The 19,692-nt window shown below is 46.2% G+C and overlaps 1 protein-coding gene across 2 annotated transcripts in view; it reads right to left on the reverse strand.

Moving 5' to 3' along the window:
• Positions 1–615: 615 nt before the first annotated feature.
• Positions 616–19,692, reverse strand: part of LOC143300402 (uncharacterized) — a 51,337-nt gene continuing 32,260 nt past the window's right edge. Inside the window, exons 14-18 of one of the 2 annotated variants that reach the window (XM_076614039.1) lie at positions 15,281–15,371; positions 13,964–14,068; positions 11,203–11,395; positions 4,192–4,209; positions 616–912 (exon numbers count right to left, since the gene is read on the reverse strand). In XM_076614039.1, the coding sequence (XP_076470154.1) occupies positions 649–912; positions 4,192–4,209; positions 11,203–11,395; positions 13,964–14,068; positions 15,281–15,371 (671 nt within the window). In that variant the 3' untranslated portion in view covers positions 616–648. The remainder of the gene's footprint in view (positions 913–4,191; positions 4,210–11,202; positions 11,396–13,963; positions 14,069–15,280; positions 15,372–19,692) is intronic. The other variant, XM_076614040.1, reaches the window with a different exon arrangement.

Here is a 19,692-nt window from a genome sequence, read left to right on the forward strand (position 1 = left end):
TAGTGACAAGCAGCTGACAATGTGAGGCAGTCTGGCAGGTTATCAAGGCTTTCAACCATTTTTTTAATCCTGGATTCTTGAAAGCCACCCTTACAGTTTTGAACCTGATGAGCAACAGTCAAACACATCCCCCCCCCCCCCCCCCCCCACCCCTCTCCATTCCTTCCAAACCTGCCACCTGTCTAAAACAGACTAGACAGCTCTATTCTCACTCACTCCCTCCCTTCTTGCCTTCCTTCACTCACACACACAACACAACACACACAGAGGGCCAGGCAAACTTCATCAGCTCAACGCCCCCACACACAATCAACCAACTCCCTCCCCCTCCAACACCACCACCACCACCCTTCCCTCCTCCCCCCTCGTTCCACCTTCACACACACACACAGGACCAGGCGTGCACAGCTCAACCATCCACCTTCACACACACACACACACACCAACAAACAACCCCTCCCCCCATTCCACCACCACTCCAAACACATCAGTCCCCATCCCTACTCCTCCCAAACCTGCACCATGTCTAAAACAGACTGGACAGCTTTAATCTGACACACTCCCTCCCTCCGTTCACACACACACACACACAAACACAAACAACCCCCTCCACCACCACCCCCACAACAAAGGCCCCCAACCCCCACACTACGACGCGGACAGAGACGGAGGCCCGGCGGCGGGGCGCTTCTTGCGGAAGGACCCGGAGAACTCGAAGACGTGCATCCACATGGTGGTGTAGCACATGAAGTAGACCAGCACCACGGCCACGAACACCAGAAGCAGGGTGCGCTGGCGGCAGGCCCTCAGCGGCTTGAGGCGCCCCGTGCTGTGCGACACCGACACCAGCACCACGAAGGCCACCACCGCCACCAGGGCCAGCAGGGTCACGTTGCCCCCCACCTGGAACATCTGACACACAGCGTGGCGATGTTACTACACACTGCTGTACAGCACAATGATGCTATACGCTGCTGTACAGCACAATGACACTATACGCTGCTGTACAGCACAATGATGCTACACACTGCTGTACAGCACAAACACACTACACACTGCTGTACAGCACGAACACACTACACACTGCTGTACAGCATGAACACACTACACACTGCTGTACAGCACGAACACACTACACACTGCTGTACAGCATGAACACACTACACACTGCTGTACAGCATGAACACACTACACACTGCTGTACAGCATGACGACACTACACACTGCTGCACAGCACGAACACACTACACACTGCTGTACAGCATGAACACACTACACACTGCTGTACAGCATGAACACACTACACACTGCTGCTGCACAGCATGAACACACTACACACTGCTGCACAGCATGAGCACACTACACACTGCTGTACAGCACAAACACACTACACACTGCTGTACAGCATGAACACACTACACACTGCTGCTGCACAGCATGAACACACTACACACTGCTGTACAGCACAAACACACTACACACTGCTGTACAGCATGAACACACTACACACTGCTGCTGCACAGCATGAACACACTACACACTGCTGTACAGCATGACGACACTACACACTGCTGCACAGCATGAACACACTACACACTGCTGTACAGCATGAACACACTACACACTGCTGTACAGCATGAACACACTACACACTGCTGTACAGCATGAACACACTACACACTGCTGTACAGTTTCAGTTTTCAAAGAGGTGCCCGAGCATGCGGACAGATCTATTATACACTTACACCACAACACATCTGCTAGGGGGTGGGGGGGAGGGGGAAACGGGTGCCTGACCTTCCCACCATACACTGATCAAGCCTTCAGAGCCTATCCTCGGTTTGTGTAAAAGTCAAACATAAAAAAATGAAATAAAATGATGAAACAAAATAAACAAATCAGTACATACCTAATATATATATATATATCATTTTTTGTCTGTTACTTTATGCCACTTTTTTTTTTTTTTTTTTTTTAATTCATTCCTTCACACATTCTGCGGGGTCATTCTTTCACGCATTTAATTTTCTTCAGATATTTGGTTGCGTAACGAGCTGTACAGTGTGTTTTGTTTGTTTGTTTGTTTGAATTAATTTCAGTTGACTTCCATATCAAGGGCCCAGAGCTCCTAAACTGGGTTATACTGGAAATACAAGTGTTCCACTGCTGTTATTGCTGAGCGACTGCCTAATCATTGATCTGTTTTTGTTTACCTACTTACGTACTTACTTAGTAACTTGATTATCTACATATATATATGTATTCATTAATTCATTCATTGATCTATCTATTAAGGCAACCAGTGTTCAGTATGTAACCATGCCTGTGCAGACATGCTTTTCTGATTGGGGTATGTGGGGCTGGAGGGTGGGGGGAAGTGACGTGGGGAGGGGAGGAACAGGGTGGCGGTGGGGTTGGGGGTGTGGGGTGGGGTGAGGGAATGGAGGGTGGGGGGAAGTGACGTGGGGAGGGGAGGAACAGGGTGGCGGTGGGGTTGGGGTGGGGTGGGGTGAGGGAATGGAGGGTGGGGGGAAGTGATGTGGGGAGGGAGGAACAGGGTGGCGGTGGGGTTGGGGGTGTGGGGTGAGGGAATGGAGGGTGGGGGAAGTGACGTGGGGAGGGGAGGAACAGGGTGGCGGTGGGGTTGGGGGTGGGGGGTGAGGGAATGGAGGGTGGGGGGAAGTGACGTGGGGAGGGGAGGAACAGGGTGGCGGTGGGGTTGGGGGTGGGGGTGAGGGAATGGAGGGTGGGGGGAAGTGACGTGGGGAGGGGAGGAACAGGGTGGCGGTGGGGTTGGGGGGTGGGGTGAGGGAATGGAGGGTGGGTGGGAAGTGACGTGGGGAGGGGAGGAACAGGGTGGTGGTGGGGTTAGGGGGGTGGGGGGGGGGGAGGTATGAGGGGCTGGAGGGTGGGGGGGGAGTGACGTGGGGAGGGGAGGAACAGGGTGGTGGTGGGGGTGGGGGTGGGGGTCTAAGGGGCTGGAGGGTGGGGGGAAGTGACGTGGGGAGGGGAGGAACAGGGGTGGCGGTGGGGTTGGGGGTGGGGGGTGAGGGAATGGAGGGTGGGGGGGAAGTGACGTGGGGAGGGGAGGAACAGGGTGGCGGTGGGGTTGGGGGTGAGGGGGGTGGGGTGAGGGAATAGAGGGTGGGGGGAAGTGATGTGAGGAGGGGAGGAACAGGTGAGGAGAGTGGGGGGAGAGGGAGAAAGAAGGATGCTGAAGGGAGGGGGTGGAAGACAGGCAGGGGGGAGGGGGGGAGGGGTGGGGGGAGAGGGAGGAAGAAGGATGTTTAAGGGGGGGGGGTGGAGGGCAGGGAGGGGAGGAGGGGGTTGGGGGGAGAGGGAGGAAGAAGGATGTTGAAGGGAGGGGGTGGAGGGCAGGGAGGGGGGAGGAAGGGATGAGGGGGGTGGGGGGAGAGGGAGGAAGAAGGATGTTGAAGGGAGGGGGTGGAGGGCAGGGAGGGGAGGAGGGGGGTGGGGGGAGAGGGAGGAAGAAGGATGTTGAAGGGAGGGGGTGGAGGGCAGGGAGGGGAGGAAGGGAGGAGGGGGGTGGGGGGGAGAGGGAGGAAGAAGGATGTTGAAGGGAGGGGGTGGAGGGCAGCGAGGGGAGGAGGGGGGTGGGGGGAGAGGGAGGAAGAAGGATGTTGAAGGGAGGGGGTGGAGGGCAGCGAGGGGAGGAGGGGGGTGGGGGGAGAGGGAGGAAGAAGGATGTTGAAGGGATGGGGTGGAGGGCAGCGAGGGCAGGGAGGGGGGTGGGGGGAGAGGCAGGAAGAAGGATGTTGGAGGGGGTGGAGGGCAGGGAGGGGGGAGGGGGAAGGTGGAGACCCACAATATGCTTCCAGTGCAGTGTTGAAGAAACCCTCATCCTCAACAACAAAAAAACAAAACAAAAAAAACTAACAAACTGATTCAAAAAGAAAGAAAAAAACAAAAACAAAAAAAGAACCATTAACATTAAAACATACCATAAACATAAATAAAATTTTAAAAAAATAAAAAATAAAAACAAATCCATGCAATCAACTTGAAATAAATAAGGAAAGAACGGAATCACTGCAAAGCCCAAGCCTCAAAAAGAACCTTCACTGCACAAACAAAACAATGAAACAAAAACAAAACAAAAGAAAAACAAAGGGAAAGAGAGAGAGAGAGAGAAAATAAAGCTTAAAAAAAGAAGAAGAAAAAACGTCCTACCTGCAACCAATACCAACCCTGTAAGTGGAACAGAAAGGAGCAAGGTATTGACTGACCACTGTCAAGTCAAAGCGATAACGATGACAATGAAAACCATTCTTCATAACCATCATCCATCTGTTCAGGATGACATCATGTCATCCCCTATACATTATTTTTTCACCCCTTCAATGTTCCAGGACAGAAATTTCCATCCCCTTCCGGTGTGAAAAAAAAAAAAAAAAAAAGTGCCTCAGGACGAAAATATCTGTCTACGTCATTGTAGGAATTTTCTGACCACAAAATCAATAAATTCATGTGAAACTCTCATAACTGTGTGCTGATTATCTGGTTGCAGTTTTCCGCAATTTATCTTTATTATCTTATCTGTCTGTTATAATCAATGTACAGTATAGTAGGCTATGTTTATAATTATATTCAAATAATGTTTCTTAATTCTTTATGTTTTTACATTAAGAATACTAGTTATTACCTGCAGTGTGTGGATGGATGTATGAAACGGTATATGTGATATTTTTTACATTTGTATCTTCGTAATATTCGTAAAAGCTGTTGTTGACTTTTACAGTTATGGTCCTCATGTTGTTTACCTGTCTATGTTGTGATAATGCACCTGACCAAATTTCTCCAGTTGGAGATAATAAAGTTATTCTTATCTTCTCCTTCTCTGCCTTGCTGTGTTCACTTCATCGTCATCCCTGCCGCTGTTCACGTTCTCCTTGTGAAAAACAACGACCCTCTGTCACCCTATCACTGACAGCAAACTGCTGTCAATTCATCTCTTTCTTTTTTTTTTTTCATTATTTCAAGGTCTCTCACAGTCTCTGTGTCATCCACATCTTTCTTTTTTCTTCTTCGTTTTTGTTGTTGTTGTTGTTGTTTTGTTTTGTTTTTTCCCTGCCCAACTATTTGCACTGTCTCAGAAGCATTATTACTCCCACACCATTCATTCTTTCCCATAGGGAACTACCAATGTAAGGTCACCATGAGGCCACACACCAAGTAAGACCCTGCACTGCTTGCTCAGTCACTTTGTTCAGCAGTGCCTGTTCTGGTTTAACATACTTCGGACTCCACCAAGTAAGCCTGTCTCGTCTAGATCTCTTTGTACGTCTATGCCACCCGCTCTCTCTCTCTCTTCCGTTCTGAAGCACAAACACCATCATTAACACTGTGTCTGGTGACTATCAGAATAATTAAAATAAAGGAAAACCAGCGTGTATATTTGCTATACTTGACCACCACCACCACCATCATCATCATCATCATATCATCACCCTCCTTCACGAATACACAAGCTTGGAAAACCCAAAACAAGCACACTGCAGCACAGACACAGACACAGAGAAATGTTGATCAACAGAGAAGAGGAGAATGGGGGGAGAGGGAAACAACAGGGACAGGAGTTCTACAATGGGGGAGAGAGGGAAACAACAGGGACAGGAGTTCTACAATGGGGGAGAGAGGGAAACAACAGGGACAGGAGTTCTACAATGTGAGAGAGAGGGAAAAGAACAGGGACAGGAGTTCTACAATGGGGGAGAGAGGGAAAGAACAGGGACAGGAGTTCTACAATGTGAGAGAGAGGGAAACAACAGGGACAGGAGTTCTACAATGGGGGAGAGAGGGAAACAACAGGGACAGGAGTTCTACAATGGGGGAGAGAGGGAAATAACAGGGACAGGAGTTCTACAATGGGGGAGAGAGGGAAAGAACAGGGACAGGAGTTCTACAATGGGGGAGAGAGGGAAAGAACAGGGACAGGAGTTCTACAATGGGGGAGAGAGGGAAACAACAGGGACAGGAGTTCTACAATGGGGGAGAGAGGGAAAACAACAGGGACAGGAGGAGTTCTACAATGCGGGAGAGAGGGAAAACAACAGGGACAGGAGTTCTACAATGGGGGAGAGGGAAACAACAGGGACAGGAGTTCTACAATGTGAGAGAGAGGGAAAACAACAGGGACAGGAGTTCTACAATGGGGGGAGAGAGGGAAACAACAGGGACAGGAGTTCTACAATGTGGGAGAGAGGGAAAGAACAGGGACAGGAGTTCTACAATGGGGGAGAGAGGGGAACAACAGGGACAGGAGTTCTACAATGGGGGGGAGAGGGAAACAACAGGGACAGGAGTTCTACAATGGGGGGGAGAGGGAAACAACAGGGACAGGAGTTCTACAATGGGGGGGAGAGGGAAACAACAGGGACAGGAGTTCTACAATGGGGGAGAGAGGGAAACAACAGGGACAGGAGTTCTACAATGGGGGAGAGAGGGAAACAACAGGGACAGGAGTTCTACAATGGGGGGGAGAGGGAAACAACAGGGACAGGAGTTCTACAATGGGGGGGAGAGGGAAACAACAGGGACAGGAGTTCTACAATGGGGGAGAGAGGGAAACAACAGGGACAGGAGTTCTACAATGGGGGAGAGAGGGAAAGAACAGGGACAGGAGTTCTACAATGGGGGAGAGGGAAACAACAGGGACAGGAGTTCTACAATGGGAGAGAGAGGGAAAGAACAGGGACAGGAGTTCTACAATGGGGGAGAGAGGGAAACAACAGGGACAGGAGTTCTACAATGGGGGAGAGAGGGAAAAGAACAGGGACAGGAGTTCTACAATGGGGGAGAGAGGGAAACAACAGGGACAGGAGTTCTACAATGTGAGAGAGAGGGAAAGAACAGGGACAGGAGTTCTACAATGGGGGAGAGAGGGAAACAACAGGGACAGGAGTTCTACAATGGGGGGAGAGAGGGAAAGAACAGGGACAGGAGTTCTACAATGTGAGAGAGAGGGAAAGAACAGGGACAGGAGTTCTACAATGGGGGAGAGAGGGAAACAACAGGGACAGGAGTTCTACAATGGGGGGAGAGAGGGAAAGAACAGGGACAGGAGTTCTACAATGGGGGAGAGAGGGAAAACAACAGGGACAGGAGTTCTACAATGGGGGAGAGAGGGAAACAACAGGGACAGGAGTTCTACAATGGGGGGAGAGAGGGAAACAACAGGGACAGGAGTTCTACAATGGGGGAGAGAGGGAAACAACAGGGACAGGAGTTCTACAATGGGGGAGAGAGGGAAACAACAGGGACAGGAGTTCTACAATGGGGGAGAGAGGGAAAACAACAGGGACAGGAGTTCTACAATGGGGGAGAGAGGGAAAACAACAGGGACAGGAGTTCTACAATGGGGGAGAGAGGGAAAACAACAGGGACAGGAGTTCTACAATGTGAGAGAGAGGGAAAACAACAGGGACAGGAGTTCTACAATGGGGGAGAGAGGGAAACAACAGGGACAGGAGTTTTACAATTGGGGAGAGAGGGAAACAACAGGGACAGGAGTTCTACAATGGGGGGGGAGAGGGAAACAACAGGGACAGGAGTTCTACAATGGGGGAGAGAGGGAAAAGAACAGGGACAGGAGTTCTACAATGGGGGAGAGAGGGAAACAACAGGGACAGGAGTTCTACAATGTGAGAGAGAGGGAAAGAACAGGGACAGGAGTTCTACAATGGGGGAGAGAGGGAAACAACAGGGACAGGAGTTCTACAATGGGGGGAGAGAGGGAAAGAACAGGGACAGGAGTTCTACAATGGGGGAGAGAGGGAAACAACAGGGACAGGAGTTCTACAATGTGAGAGAGAGGGAAACAACAGGGACAGGAGTTCTACAATGGGGGAGAGAGGGAAACAACAAGGACAGGAGTTCTACAATGGGGGAGAGAGGGAAAGAACAGGGACAGGAGTTCTACAATGGGGGAGAGGGAAACAACAGGGACAGGAGTTCTACAATGGGGGAGAGAGGGAAACAACAGGGACAGGAGTTGTTCTACAATGGGGGAGAGAGGGAAAGAACAGGGACAGGAGTTCTACAATGTGAGAGAGAGGGAAACAACAGGGACAGGAGTTCTACAATGTGAGAGAGAGGGAAAGAACAGGGACAGGAGTTCTACAATGTGAGAGAGAGGGAAACAACAGGGACAGGAGTTCTACAATGTGAGAGAGAGGGAAACAACAGGGACAGGAGTTCTACAATGGGGGGGAGAGGGAAACAACAGGGACAGGAGTTCTACAATGTGAGAGAGAGGGAAACAACAGGGACAGGAGTTCTACAATGGGGGAGAGAGGGAAACAACAGGGACAGGAGTTCTACAATGGGGGGAGAGAGGGAAAGAACAGGGACAGGAGTTCTACAATGGGGGAGAGAGGGAAAGAACAGGGACAGGAGTTCTACAATGGGGGAGAGGGAAACAACAGGGACAGGAGTTCTACAATGGGGGAGAGAGGGAAACAACAGGGACAGGAGTTGTTCTACAATGGGGGAGAGAGGGAAACAACAGGGACAGGAGTTCTACAATGGGGGAGAGAGGGAAACAACAGGGACAGGAGTTCTACAATGGGGGAGAGAGGGAAAACAACAGGGACAGGAGTTCTACAATGGGGGAGAGAGGGAAAACAACAGGGACAGGAGTTCTACAATGGGGGAGAGAGGGGAACAACAGGGACAGGAGTTCTACAATGGGGGAGAGAGGGAAAACAACAGGGACAGGAGTTCTACAATGGGGGAGAGAGGGAAAACAACAGGGACAGGAGTTCTACAATGTGAGAGAGAGGGAAAAGAACAGGGACAGGAGTTCTACAATGGGGGAGAGAGGGAAACAACAGGGACAGGAGTTCTACAATGGGGGAGAGAGGGAAACAACAGGGACAGGAGTTCTACAATGGGGGGGAGAGGGAAACAACAGGGACAGGAGTTCTACAATGGGGGAGAGAGGGAAAAGAACAGGGACAGGAGTTCTACAATGGGGGAGAGAGGGAAACAACAGGGACAGGAGTTCTACAATGTGAGAGAGAGGGAAACAACAGGGACAGGAGTTCTACAATGGGGGAGAGAGGGAAAACAACAGGGACAGGAGTTCTACAATGGGGGAGAGAGGGAAACAACAGGGACAGGAGTTCTACACTGATAGTTCCCTGTGCACTGCCTTTGCGGGGACTGGGGACAGGTGAACCTGGGTTTGGCTCTGGGAATGAATGGTGTGTGGGAGTAATGCTTCTGAGACAGTGCAAATGGTGGGGCAGGGAGGAAAAAAAAAAAAAAAACAAAAAACGAAGAAGAAAAAGAAAGATGTGGACAAGACAGAGACTGTGAGAGACCATGGTGATTCTCTTCTGCTCATGGGCTTCCACTCCCATCATCATCATGATATGATGATGATGATGATGATACGATGGTGATGATGATGATGATGATGATGATATGATGATGATATGATGATGATGATGATGATGATGATATGATGATGATGATAATATGATGATTATGATGATGATGATGATAATGATGATGGTGATGATATATTGATGATGATGATGATAATATGATGATGATGATGATATGATGATACGATGATGATGATGATAATATGATGATGATGATGATGATAAGATGATGATGATGATGATGATGATATGATGATGATGATATGATATGATGATGATAATGATAATATGATGATGATGATATGATGATAATGATAATATGATGATGATACGATGATGATAATATGATGATAATATGATGATGATGATGATGATGATGATAAGGATATCAGTACAGCACCTATCCTTGGTCAGACACCAAGCTCTAAGTGCTTTACAAACATGGAGTCCTTTGTGACCCTCCACCATGGAATGAGTTGCTTTGTGCCAGAGGTTGATTTTTATTTATTGCTGTGTCATAAATATGCAATAAAAAAGCTTTACTGCAAAAAAAAAAAAAAAAAAAAAAAAAAAAAAGGTTGTAAATCGGATCATTCTGAGAAAAGTTATTGTGATTTGAAGTTCTAAAGTCGCGAAAATAACAAACTGAGAAATCAAGGCTGAAAAGTTTTGGAACATGTTCATAGCAACCACACACTTCTAAGCAAGATATGTTCATGAAATTTAGCACACACATACTTAGTGGCAATATCCACAATAGCACAAAGTTTTAAAGAAAAATATTGAGTGTACTTGATTTTATTCAAATAAGAATTTTCTAATTTTTTTTTTGGAAAGAATTGCGACTGAGGGGTAAGTATACTTACTTTTTTAATCAGCTCAACATGACTAAAAACCGACCAGTTTTAAGATTAGTTTTGTTGTGGTGTTGTTTGTGATCCAATTGCTATGAAACGTTTTGCACTGTGTAGCATGTGTACTAAAAATTATGCCAGATACAGGGAGAGAAAATGCTAAATCATGATGCCAAATCATGTAATTGTTGTAATTCAATGTGCTCACTAGCCAGCTTACCGTGCTTGTGATATTAACATAATCCATGCAACAAGCAAATCTTCACTCATGACAGCAATCCACCTTTTCAGTCGAGCCCACTCTCTCTTTTCTGCAGCCGATTACGGAGGCTTGTGCACATGGGCATTCTGTTCCAGTAGCAGTTTCCCATTCACCATCGCTCATCGATTTTTAGGTTTGTCCATAACAAGCATGGCTATTTCGGAATGGTATGCACGTACTGTGCATCATAGTTACAGACTGACGGAAAATGTAATGAACTCAGGAATCTCCCTCCCACCACACCAACACGCCCTACAATGGAGACAAGCTAGGTACAGGCAAGACAACTCCCCCCTTAGCCAAGTGCTTTCTGAGACAAGCTAGGTACAGGCAAGACAACTCCCCCCTTAGCAAAATGCTTTCTGAGACAACAAGCTAGGTACAGGCAAGACAACTCCCCCCTTAGCAAAATGCTTTCTGAGACAACAAGCTAGGTACAGGCAAGACAACTCCCCCCTTAGCGAAGTGCTTTCTGAGACAACAAGCTAGGTACAGGCAAGACAACTCCCTTACACAAGTCCTTTATGAGACAACAAGCTTGGTACAGGCAAAAGACAACTCCCTTACACAAGTGCTTTCTGAGACAACAAGCTAGGTACAGGCAAAAGACAACTCCCTTACACAAGTCCTTTATGAGACAACAAGCTAGGTACAGGTGAGACAACTCCTCCCTTACCCATGTGCACTCAGGCGATGCTCTCCCCTGGCTGCGCACGCGGAACTGGATGTCCGAGTTCTCCTCCAGGTCTGGCTGGCGCTCCGACTTGCAGGCGTCGCCCTGGCAACCAGACTCCCCCCGGTTGGTGCGTCGAGGTCCCCGCTTCAGGCAGTAGTCTGGTCCGCTGACCTGGCCCACACTCAGTCCCCTCCTGTCGTCACCACCATTGTCGTCGTCATCAGTGCTGTCCTTATTAATCATCTTCATCGTCATCATAATCAGCACTGTTATGATCGTCATCTGTGCTGTGACTGTTACCTCATCGTCATCCATGCTGTGATTGTTATCGTCTTCATCATCATCATCATCGTCACTGCTCTGACCGTTTCATCTTCATTAGTGCTATGATTGTTATCATCTTCATCATCAGTGCTATGATTATCATCAACATCATCATCATCATCAACGCTCTCACTGTTACAACTTCATCAGTGCTATGATTGTTATCATCATCATCATCATCAGTGCTCTGGATGTTACATCATCATCAGTGCTATGATTGTTATCATCATCATCATCATCAGTGCTCTGGATGTTACATCATCATCAGTGCTATGATTATCATCATCATCATCATCATCATCAGTGCTATGATTGTTATCGTGATCGTCACTGTCAGCGTTGTGATTGTTATCAACTTCGTCATCATCACTGTCATTGTCATCATTGTCGGTGCTGTGATTATCATTATCATCAAGATCAGTGCTATCATCATTATCATCATTCAGTGTTCTGATTGCCTTCATCATCATCAGTGTTATGATTATCATCATTATCATAAATGCTCTGACTCTCATCATCATCATCATCATCAGAGCTGTGATAATCATCATCAATGCTGTGCTCCTGTGCATAGACTCACCTCAACATGCCACACCTGTGTTCAGACAGAATGACTCACCTCAACATGCCACACCTGTGTTCAGAGAGAATGACTCACCTCAACATGCCACACCTGTGTTCAGACAGAATGACTCACCTCAACATGCGACACCTGTGTTCAGAGAGAATGACTCACCTCAACATGCCACACCCGTGTTCAGACAGAATGACTCACCTCAACATGCCACACCCGTGTTCAGAGAGAATGACTCACCTCAACATGCGACACCTGTGTTCAGACAGAATGACTCACCTCAACATGCCACACCTGTGCTCAAAGAGAATGACTCACCTCAACATGCCACACCTGTGTTCAGAGAGAATGACTCACCTCAACATGCCACACCTGTGTTCAGACAGAATGACTCACCTCAACATGCCACACCTGTGTTCAGAGAGAATGACTCACCTCAACATGCCACACCTGTGTTCAGGCAGAATGACTCACCTCAACATGCCACACCTGTGTTCAAATGACTCACCTCAACATGCCACACCTGTGTTCAAATGACTCACCTCAACATGCCACACCTGTGTTCAGACAGAATGACTCAACTCAACATGCCACACCTGTGTTCAGACAGAATGACTCACCTCAACATGCCACACCTGTGTTCAGACAGAATGACTCACCTCAACATGCCACACCTGTGTTCAGACAGAATGACTCACCTCAACATGCCACACCTGTGTTCAGGCAGAATGACTCACCTCAATATGCCACACCTGTGCTCAGAGAGAATGACTCACCTCAACATGCCACACCTGTGTTCAGACAGAATGACTCACCTCAACATGCCACACCTGTGCTCAGACAGAATAACTCACCTCAACATGCGACACCTGTGCTCAGAGAGAATGACTCACCTCAACATGCCACACCTGTGCTCAGAGAGAATGACTCACCTCAACATGCCACACCTGTGTTCAGACAGAATGACTCACCTCAACATGCCACACCTGTGTTCAGACAGAATGACTCAACTCAACATGCGACACCTGTGCTCAGAGAGAATGACTCACCTCAACATGCCACACCTGTGTTCAGACAGAATGACTCACCTCAACATGCCACACCTGTGTTCAGACAGAATGACTCACCTCAACATGCCACACCTGTGTTCAGACAGAATGACTCACCTCAACATGCCACACCTGTGTTCAGAGAGAATGACTCACCTCAACATGCCACACCTATGCTCAGAGAGAATGACTCACCTCAACATGCCACACCTGTGTTCAGACAGAATGACTCACCTCAACATGCCACACCTGTGTTCAGAGAGAATGACTCACCTCAACATGCCACACCTGTGTTCAGACAGAATGACTCACCTCAACATGCCACACCTGTGTTCAAATGACTCACCTCAACATGCCACACCTGTGTTCAGAGAGAATGACTCACCTCAACATGCCACACCTGTGTTCAGAGAGAATGACTCACCTCAACATGCCACACCTGTGTTCAGAGAGAATGACTCACCTCAACATGCGACGCCTGTGCTCAGAGAGAATGACTCACCTCAACATGCCACACCTGTGCTCAGAGAGAATGACTCACCTCAACATGCCACACCTGTGTTCAGACAGAATGACTCACCTCAACATGCGACACCTGTGCTCAGAGAGAATGACTCACCTCAACATGCCACACCTGTGTTCAGACAGAATGACTCACCTCAACATGCCACACCTGTGTTCAGACAGAATGACTCACCTCAACATGCGACACCTGTGTTCAGACAGAATGACTCACCTCAACATGCCACACCTGTGCTCAGAGAGAATGACTCACCTCAACATGCGACGCCTGTGCTCAGAGAGAATGACTCACCTCAACATGCGACACCTGTGCTCTGAGAGTCTCTCCCCGGCCTGATCCAGGTTCCGGGTGTCCTTACTGCTCCACAGCCTCTCTGCAACTGCCGACGCTCGCGGCCTGGTGTTCGGGGAGAGAAATAATTTATTCATAAATGCTTGATGCATCATCATACCATCATCTTCAATGATGCAGGAAATTCCTGGACGTATCTTGTTTTCAAACATGCTTATGCCTCAACACACACACACATGCGCAAGTGCTCACCACACACACATATGTGGGCATTAAAATATGCTAGCATGTATGTAACCCAAGTGACTCATTTCTTGCAATACTGTACATTCCAACCCCCTTTTGGGGGTTTGTCTGTTGTCTATGTGTTTGAAATACTTGTGAGTGGGTGATTTCAACAGCACCCCTCCTGATATGTACTCACACATACACACACACACAAACACACACACAGATACATTTACACACACACATCACACACACAAACTCACACAGATACATTTACACACACACACACATACACCCCCCCCCCATTCCCACTCCCCAACACACACACACACAAACTCACACAGATACATTTACACACACACATCACACACACAAACTCACACAGATACATTTACACACACACACACATACACCCCCCCTCCCATTCCCACTCCCCAACACACACACACACAAACTCACACAGATACATTTACACACACACACACACACACTCCCCCACCCCCATCCCCACCACACGCACACACAAACTCACACAGATACATTTACACACACACACACACACACATACCCCCCCATCCCCACTCCCCAACACACACACACACACAAACTCACACAGATACATTTACCCCCACACACACACATACACCCCCCCCCTATTCCCACTCCCCAACACACACACACACAAACTCACACAGATACACAAACTCACACAGATACATTTACACACACACACACACACACCCATCCCCACTCCCCAACACACACACACACAAACTCACACAGATACACACACAAACTCACACAGATACACAAACTCACACAGATACATTTACACACACACACACACACACCCATCCCCACTCCCCAACACACACACACACAAACTCACACAGATACATTTACACACACACACACACACACACACCCATCCCCACTCCCCAACACACACACACACACAAACTCACACAGATACATTTACACACACACACCCATCCCCACTCCCCAACACACACACACACAAACTCACACAGATACATTTACACACACACACACACACACACACACACACACACACTGCTGTGCACTCACCAGGTGGTCTGCACCAGGTTCTCGTTGTCAATGTACTCTGACCACAGACAGGCCTCCCCCCCCTTCACCTTCTTCTCATCGATGGAGTATCCTGCCCACATCACACACATCATCATGCGATATCCTGCCCACATCACACACATCATCATGCGATATCCTGCCCACATCACACACATCATCATGCGATATCCTGCCCACATCACACACATCATCATGCGATATCCTGCCCACATCATGTGATATCCTGCCCACATCACACACATCATGCGATATCCTGTCCACATCACACACATCATCATGCGATATCCTGCCCACATCACACACATCATCATGCGATATCCTGTCCACATCACACACATCATCATGTAATATCCTGTCCACATCACACACATCATCATGTAATATCCTGTCCACATCACACACATCATCATGTAATATCCTGTCCACATCACACACATCATCATGTAATATCCTGTCCACATCACACACATCATCATGTAATATCCTACCCACATCACACACACATCACTGATGTGATATATTCTGCCCTCATCACACACATCATCATGTGATATCCTGCCCACATCACACACATCATCATGTGATATCCTGCCCACATCACACACATCATCATGTGATATCCTGTCCACATCACACACATCATCATGTAATATCCTGCCCACATCACACACATCATGTGATATCCTGCCCACATCACTCACATCATCATGTGATATCCTGTCCACATCACACACATCATCATGTAATATCCTGTCCACATCACACACATCATCATGTGATATCCTGTCCACATCACACACATCATCATGTAATATCCTGTCCACATCACACACATCATGTGATATCCTACCCACATCACACACACATCACTGATGTGATATATTCTGCCCTCATCACACACATCATCATGTGATATCCTGTCCACATCACACACATCATCATGTAATATCCTGCCCACATCACACACATGTGATATCCTACCCACATCACACACACATCACTGATGCGATATATTCTGCCCTCATCACACACACATCATGTGATATCCTGCCCACATCACACACACATCACTGATGTGATATATTCTGCCCTCATCACACACACATCATGTGATATCCTGCCCACATCACACACACACATCACTGATGTGATATATTCTGCCCTCATCACACACACATCATGTAATATCCTACCCACATCACACACACATCACTGATGTGATATATTCTGCCCTCATCACACACACATGTGATATCCTGCCCACATCACACACACATCACTGATGTGATATATTCTGCCCTCATCACACACACATCATGTGATATCCTGCCCACATCACACACACATCACTGATGCGATATATTCTGCCCTCATCACACACACATCATGTGATATCCTGCCCACATCACTGATGCGATATATTCTGCCCACATCACACACACACATGTGATGTCCTGCCCCCATCACACACACATCACTGATGCGATATATTCTGCCCACATCACACACACGCACACACCACCAACATATTCTCTTGTGTGTACCTTCATCAGAGAAATGACAAGCTCACCACAGTGTATCACTGCAGGACAACACTGTCAAGTGATCTATGTGGTAGATGGATCTTTCTTTTCTAATTTTCCTACTGACAAACCACCTTCAATTCCTTCTAATCACTGCATTTCAAACAATCATTACTGACAAACGGGGAAACAAAACCACCTTCAATTCCTTCTAATCACTGCATTTCAAACAATCATTACTGACAAACAGGAAACAAAACCACCTTCAATTCCTTCTAATCACTGCATTTCAAACAATCATTACTGACAAACGCGGAAACAAAACCACCTTCAATTCCTTCTAATCACTGCATTTCAAACAATCATTACTGACAAATCGGGAAACAAAAACCACCTTCAATTCCTCCTAATCACTGCATTTCAAACAATCATTACTGACAAACAGGGAAACAAAACCACCTTCAATTCCTTCTAATCATTGCATTTCAAACAATCATTACTGACAAACGGGGAAACAAAACCACCTTCAATTCCTTCTAATCACTGCATTTCAAACAATCATTACTGACAAACAGGAAACAAAACCACCTTCAATTCCTTCTAATCACTGCATTTCAAACAATCATTACTGACAAACGGGGAAACAAAACCACCTTCAATTCCTTCTAATCACTGCATTTCAAACAATCATTACTGACAAACGGGGAAACAAAACCACCTTCATCTCCTTCTAATCACTGCATTTCAAACAATCATTACTGACAAACGCGGAAACAAAACCACCTTCAATTCCTTCTAATCATTGCATTTCAAACAATCATTACTCACAAACGCGGAAACAAAACCACCTTCATCTCCTTCTAATCACTGCATTTCAAACAATCATTACTGACAAACGCGGAAACAAAACCACCTTCAATTCCTTCTAATCATTGCATTTCAAACAATCATTACTGACAAACGTGGAAACAAAACCACCTTCAATTCCTTCTAATCACTGCATTTCAAACAATCATTACTGACAAACGGGGAAACAAAACCACCTTCAATTCCTTCTAATCACTGCATTTCAAACAATCATTACTGACAAACGCGGAAACAAAACCACCTTCAATTCCTTCTAATCACTGCATTTCAAACAATCATTACTGACAAACGGGGAAACAAAACCACCTTCAATTCCTTCTAATCACTGCATTTCAAACAATCATTACTCACAAACGGGGAAACAAAACCACCTTCAATTCCTTCTAATCACTGCATTTCAAACAATCATTACTGACAAACGCGGAAACAAAACCACCTTCATCTCCTTCTAATCACTGCATTTCAAACAATCATTACTGACAAACGCGGAAACAAAACCACCTTCAATTCCTTCTAATCATTGCATTTCAAACAATCATTACTCACAAACGCGGAAACAAAACCACCTTCATCTCCTTCTAATCACTGCATTTCAAACAATCATTACTGACAAACGCGGAAACAAAACCACCTTCAATTCCTTCTAATCATTGCATTTCAAACAATCATTACTGACAAACGTGGAAACAAAACCACCTTCAATTCCTTCTAATCACTGCATTTCAAACAATCATTACTGACAAACGGGGAAACAAAACCACCTTCAATTCCTTCTAATCACTGCATTTCAAACAATCATTACTGACAAACGCGGAAACAAAACCACCTTCAATTCCTTCTAATCACTGCATTTCAAACAATCATTACTGACCAACGGGGAAACAAAACCACCTTCAATTCCTTCTAATCACTGCATTTCAAACAATCATTACTGACAAACGGGGAAACAAAACCACCTTCAATTCCTTCTAATCATTGCATTTCAAACAATCATTTTTCAAACTGTACATAACGTGAAAAGAAAAAAAGTGCACAAGTTCACACAAAAATTATGCATTCATATTCCAAAGCAATAAACTTTTTGTGTTCTTTCCATGCCAGCAAGTACTATGTGTTCATGAAGAGCAAATATCAAATCTCAATAAACAACTGTCGGTGAATAATGAGCTTACATTCATAATACAAGCAGTGATATCAAGATAAAGTCACCAACTATTAGTGTTAAACTTTCATGAACAATATCAGTATGTCATCATGATTATAAGATCAATGGTATTAGAATTCAACGAATAAATGAGCATGCGCTGATGAGTATATAATAACACCAATAACAGTAACATTCTGTGAAGAAATGTCAGCCAGGATGGCTCGTGATATCAAAATATCTTCTTAAAAAAAACGCCTTGATAAGCAACAGTCAAAAGTGGAAGATATAGAAATCCCATATAAGATATGAAAAAAAATTACACACGCACGCACATACACACACAAACTTCAATGAAATTGTCATCTGACAGAAAAAAAATGAAAAGAAAAAATTAACTACAACTAAAAAACAAGAAAGCAAAACAAGCCAACAAAAAAAAAAAGGAACACTGATAAAACCCAAAGACTTTTCTTCTTTCTTTCTCTTTTTTTTTTGCTTTCAACAAAGAATGCAACAGAATGCACCACTTCCTGACCCCCGTGACAACCGTTTCTGTCAATCTCAACACAAACATCCTGCAAAACGGAATACAAACAAAAACCAACTCATGAACAATAAGAATTCAAATGCAGGATTAAAAAAAAAAAAAAGAAAGAAAGAAAAGAAAAAAAAGAAGACAATCTACCAGCATTTTTCTGCAACCTAGGAGTAAAAAGCCAAGCAGAAAACCAAAAACCAAAACCCCAGTATGCCATTTCCAGTTGTATTTGTATTTATATTTCTTTTTATCACATCAGATTTCTCTGTGTGAAATTCGGGCTACTCTCCCCAGGGAGAGCGCGTCGCTACACTAC

Source organism: Babylonia areolata, chromosome 26, assembly GCF_041734735.1.
Source record: "Babylonia areolata isolate BAREFJ2019XMU chromosome 26, ASM4173473v1, whole genome shotgun sequence".
NCBI lineage: Eukaryota > Metazoa > Mollusca > Gastropoda > Neogastropoda > Buccinidae > Babylonia > Babylonia areolata.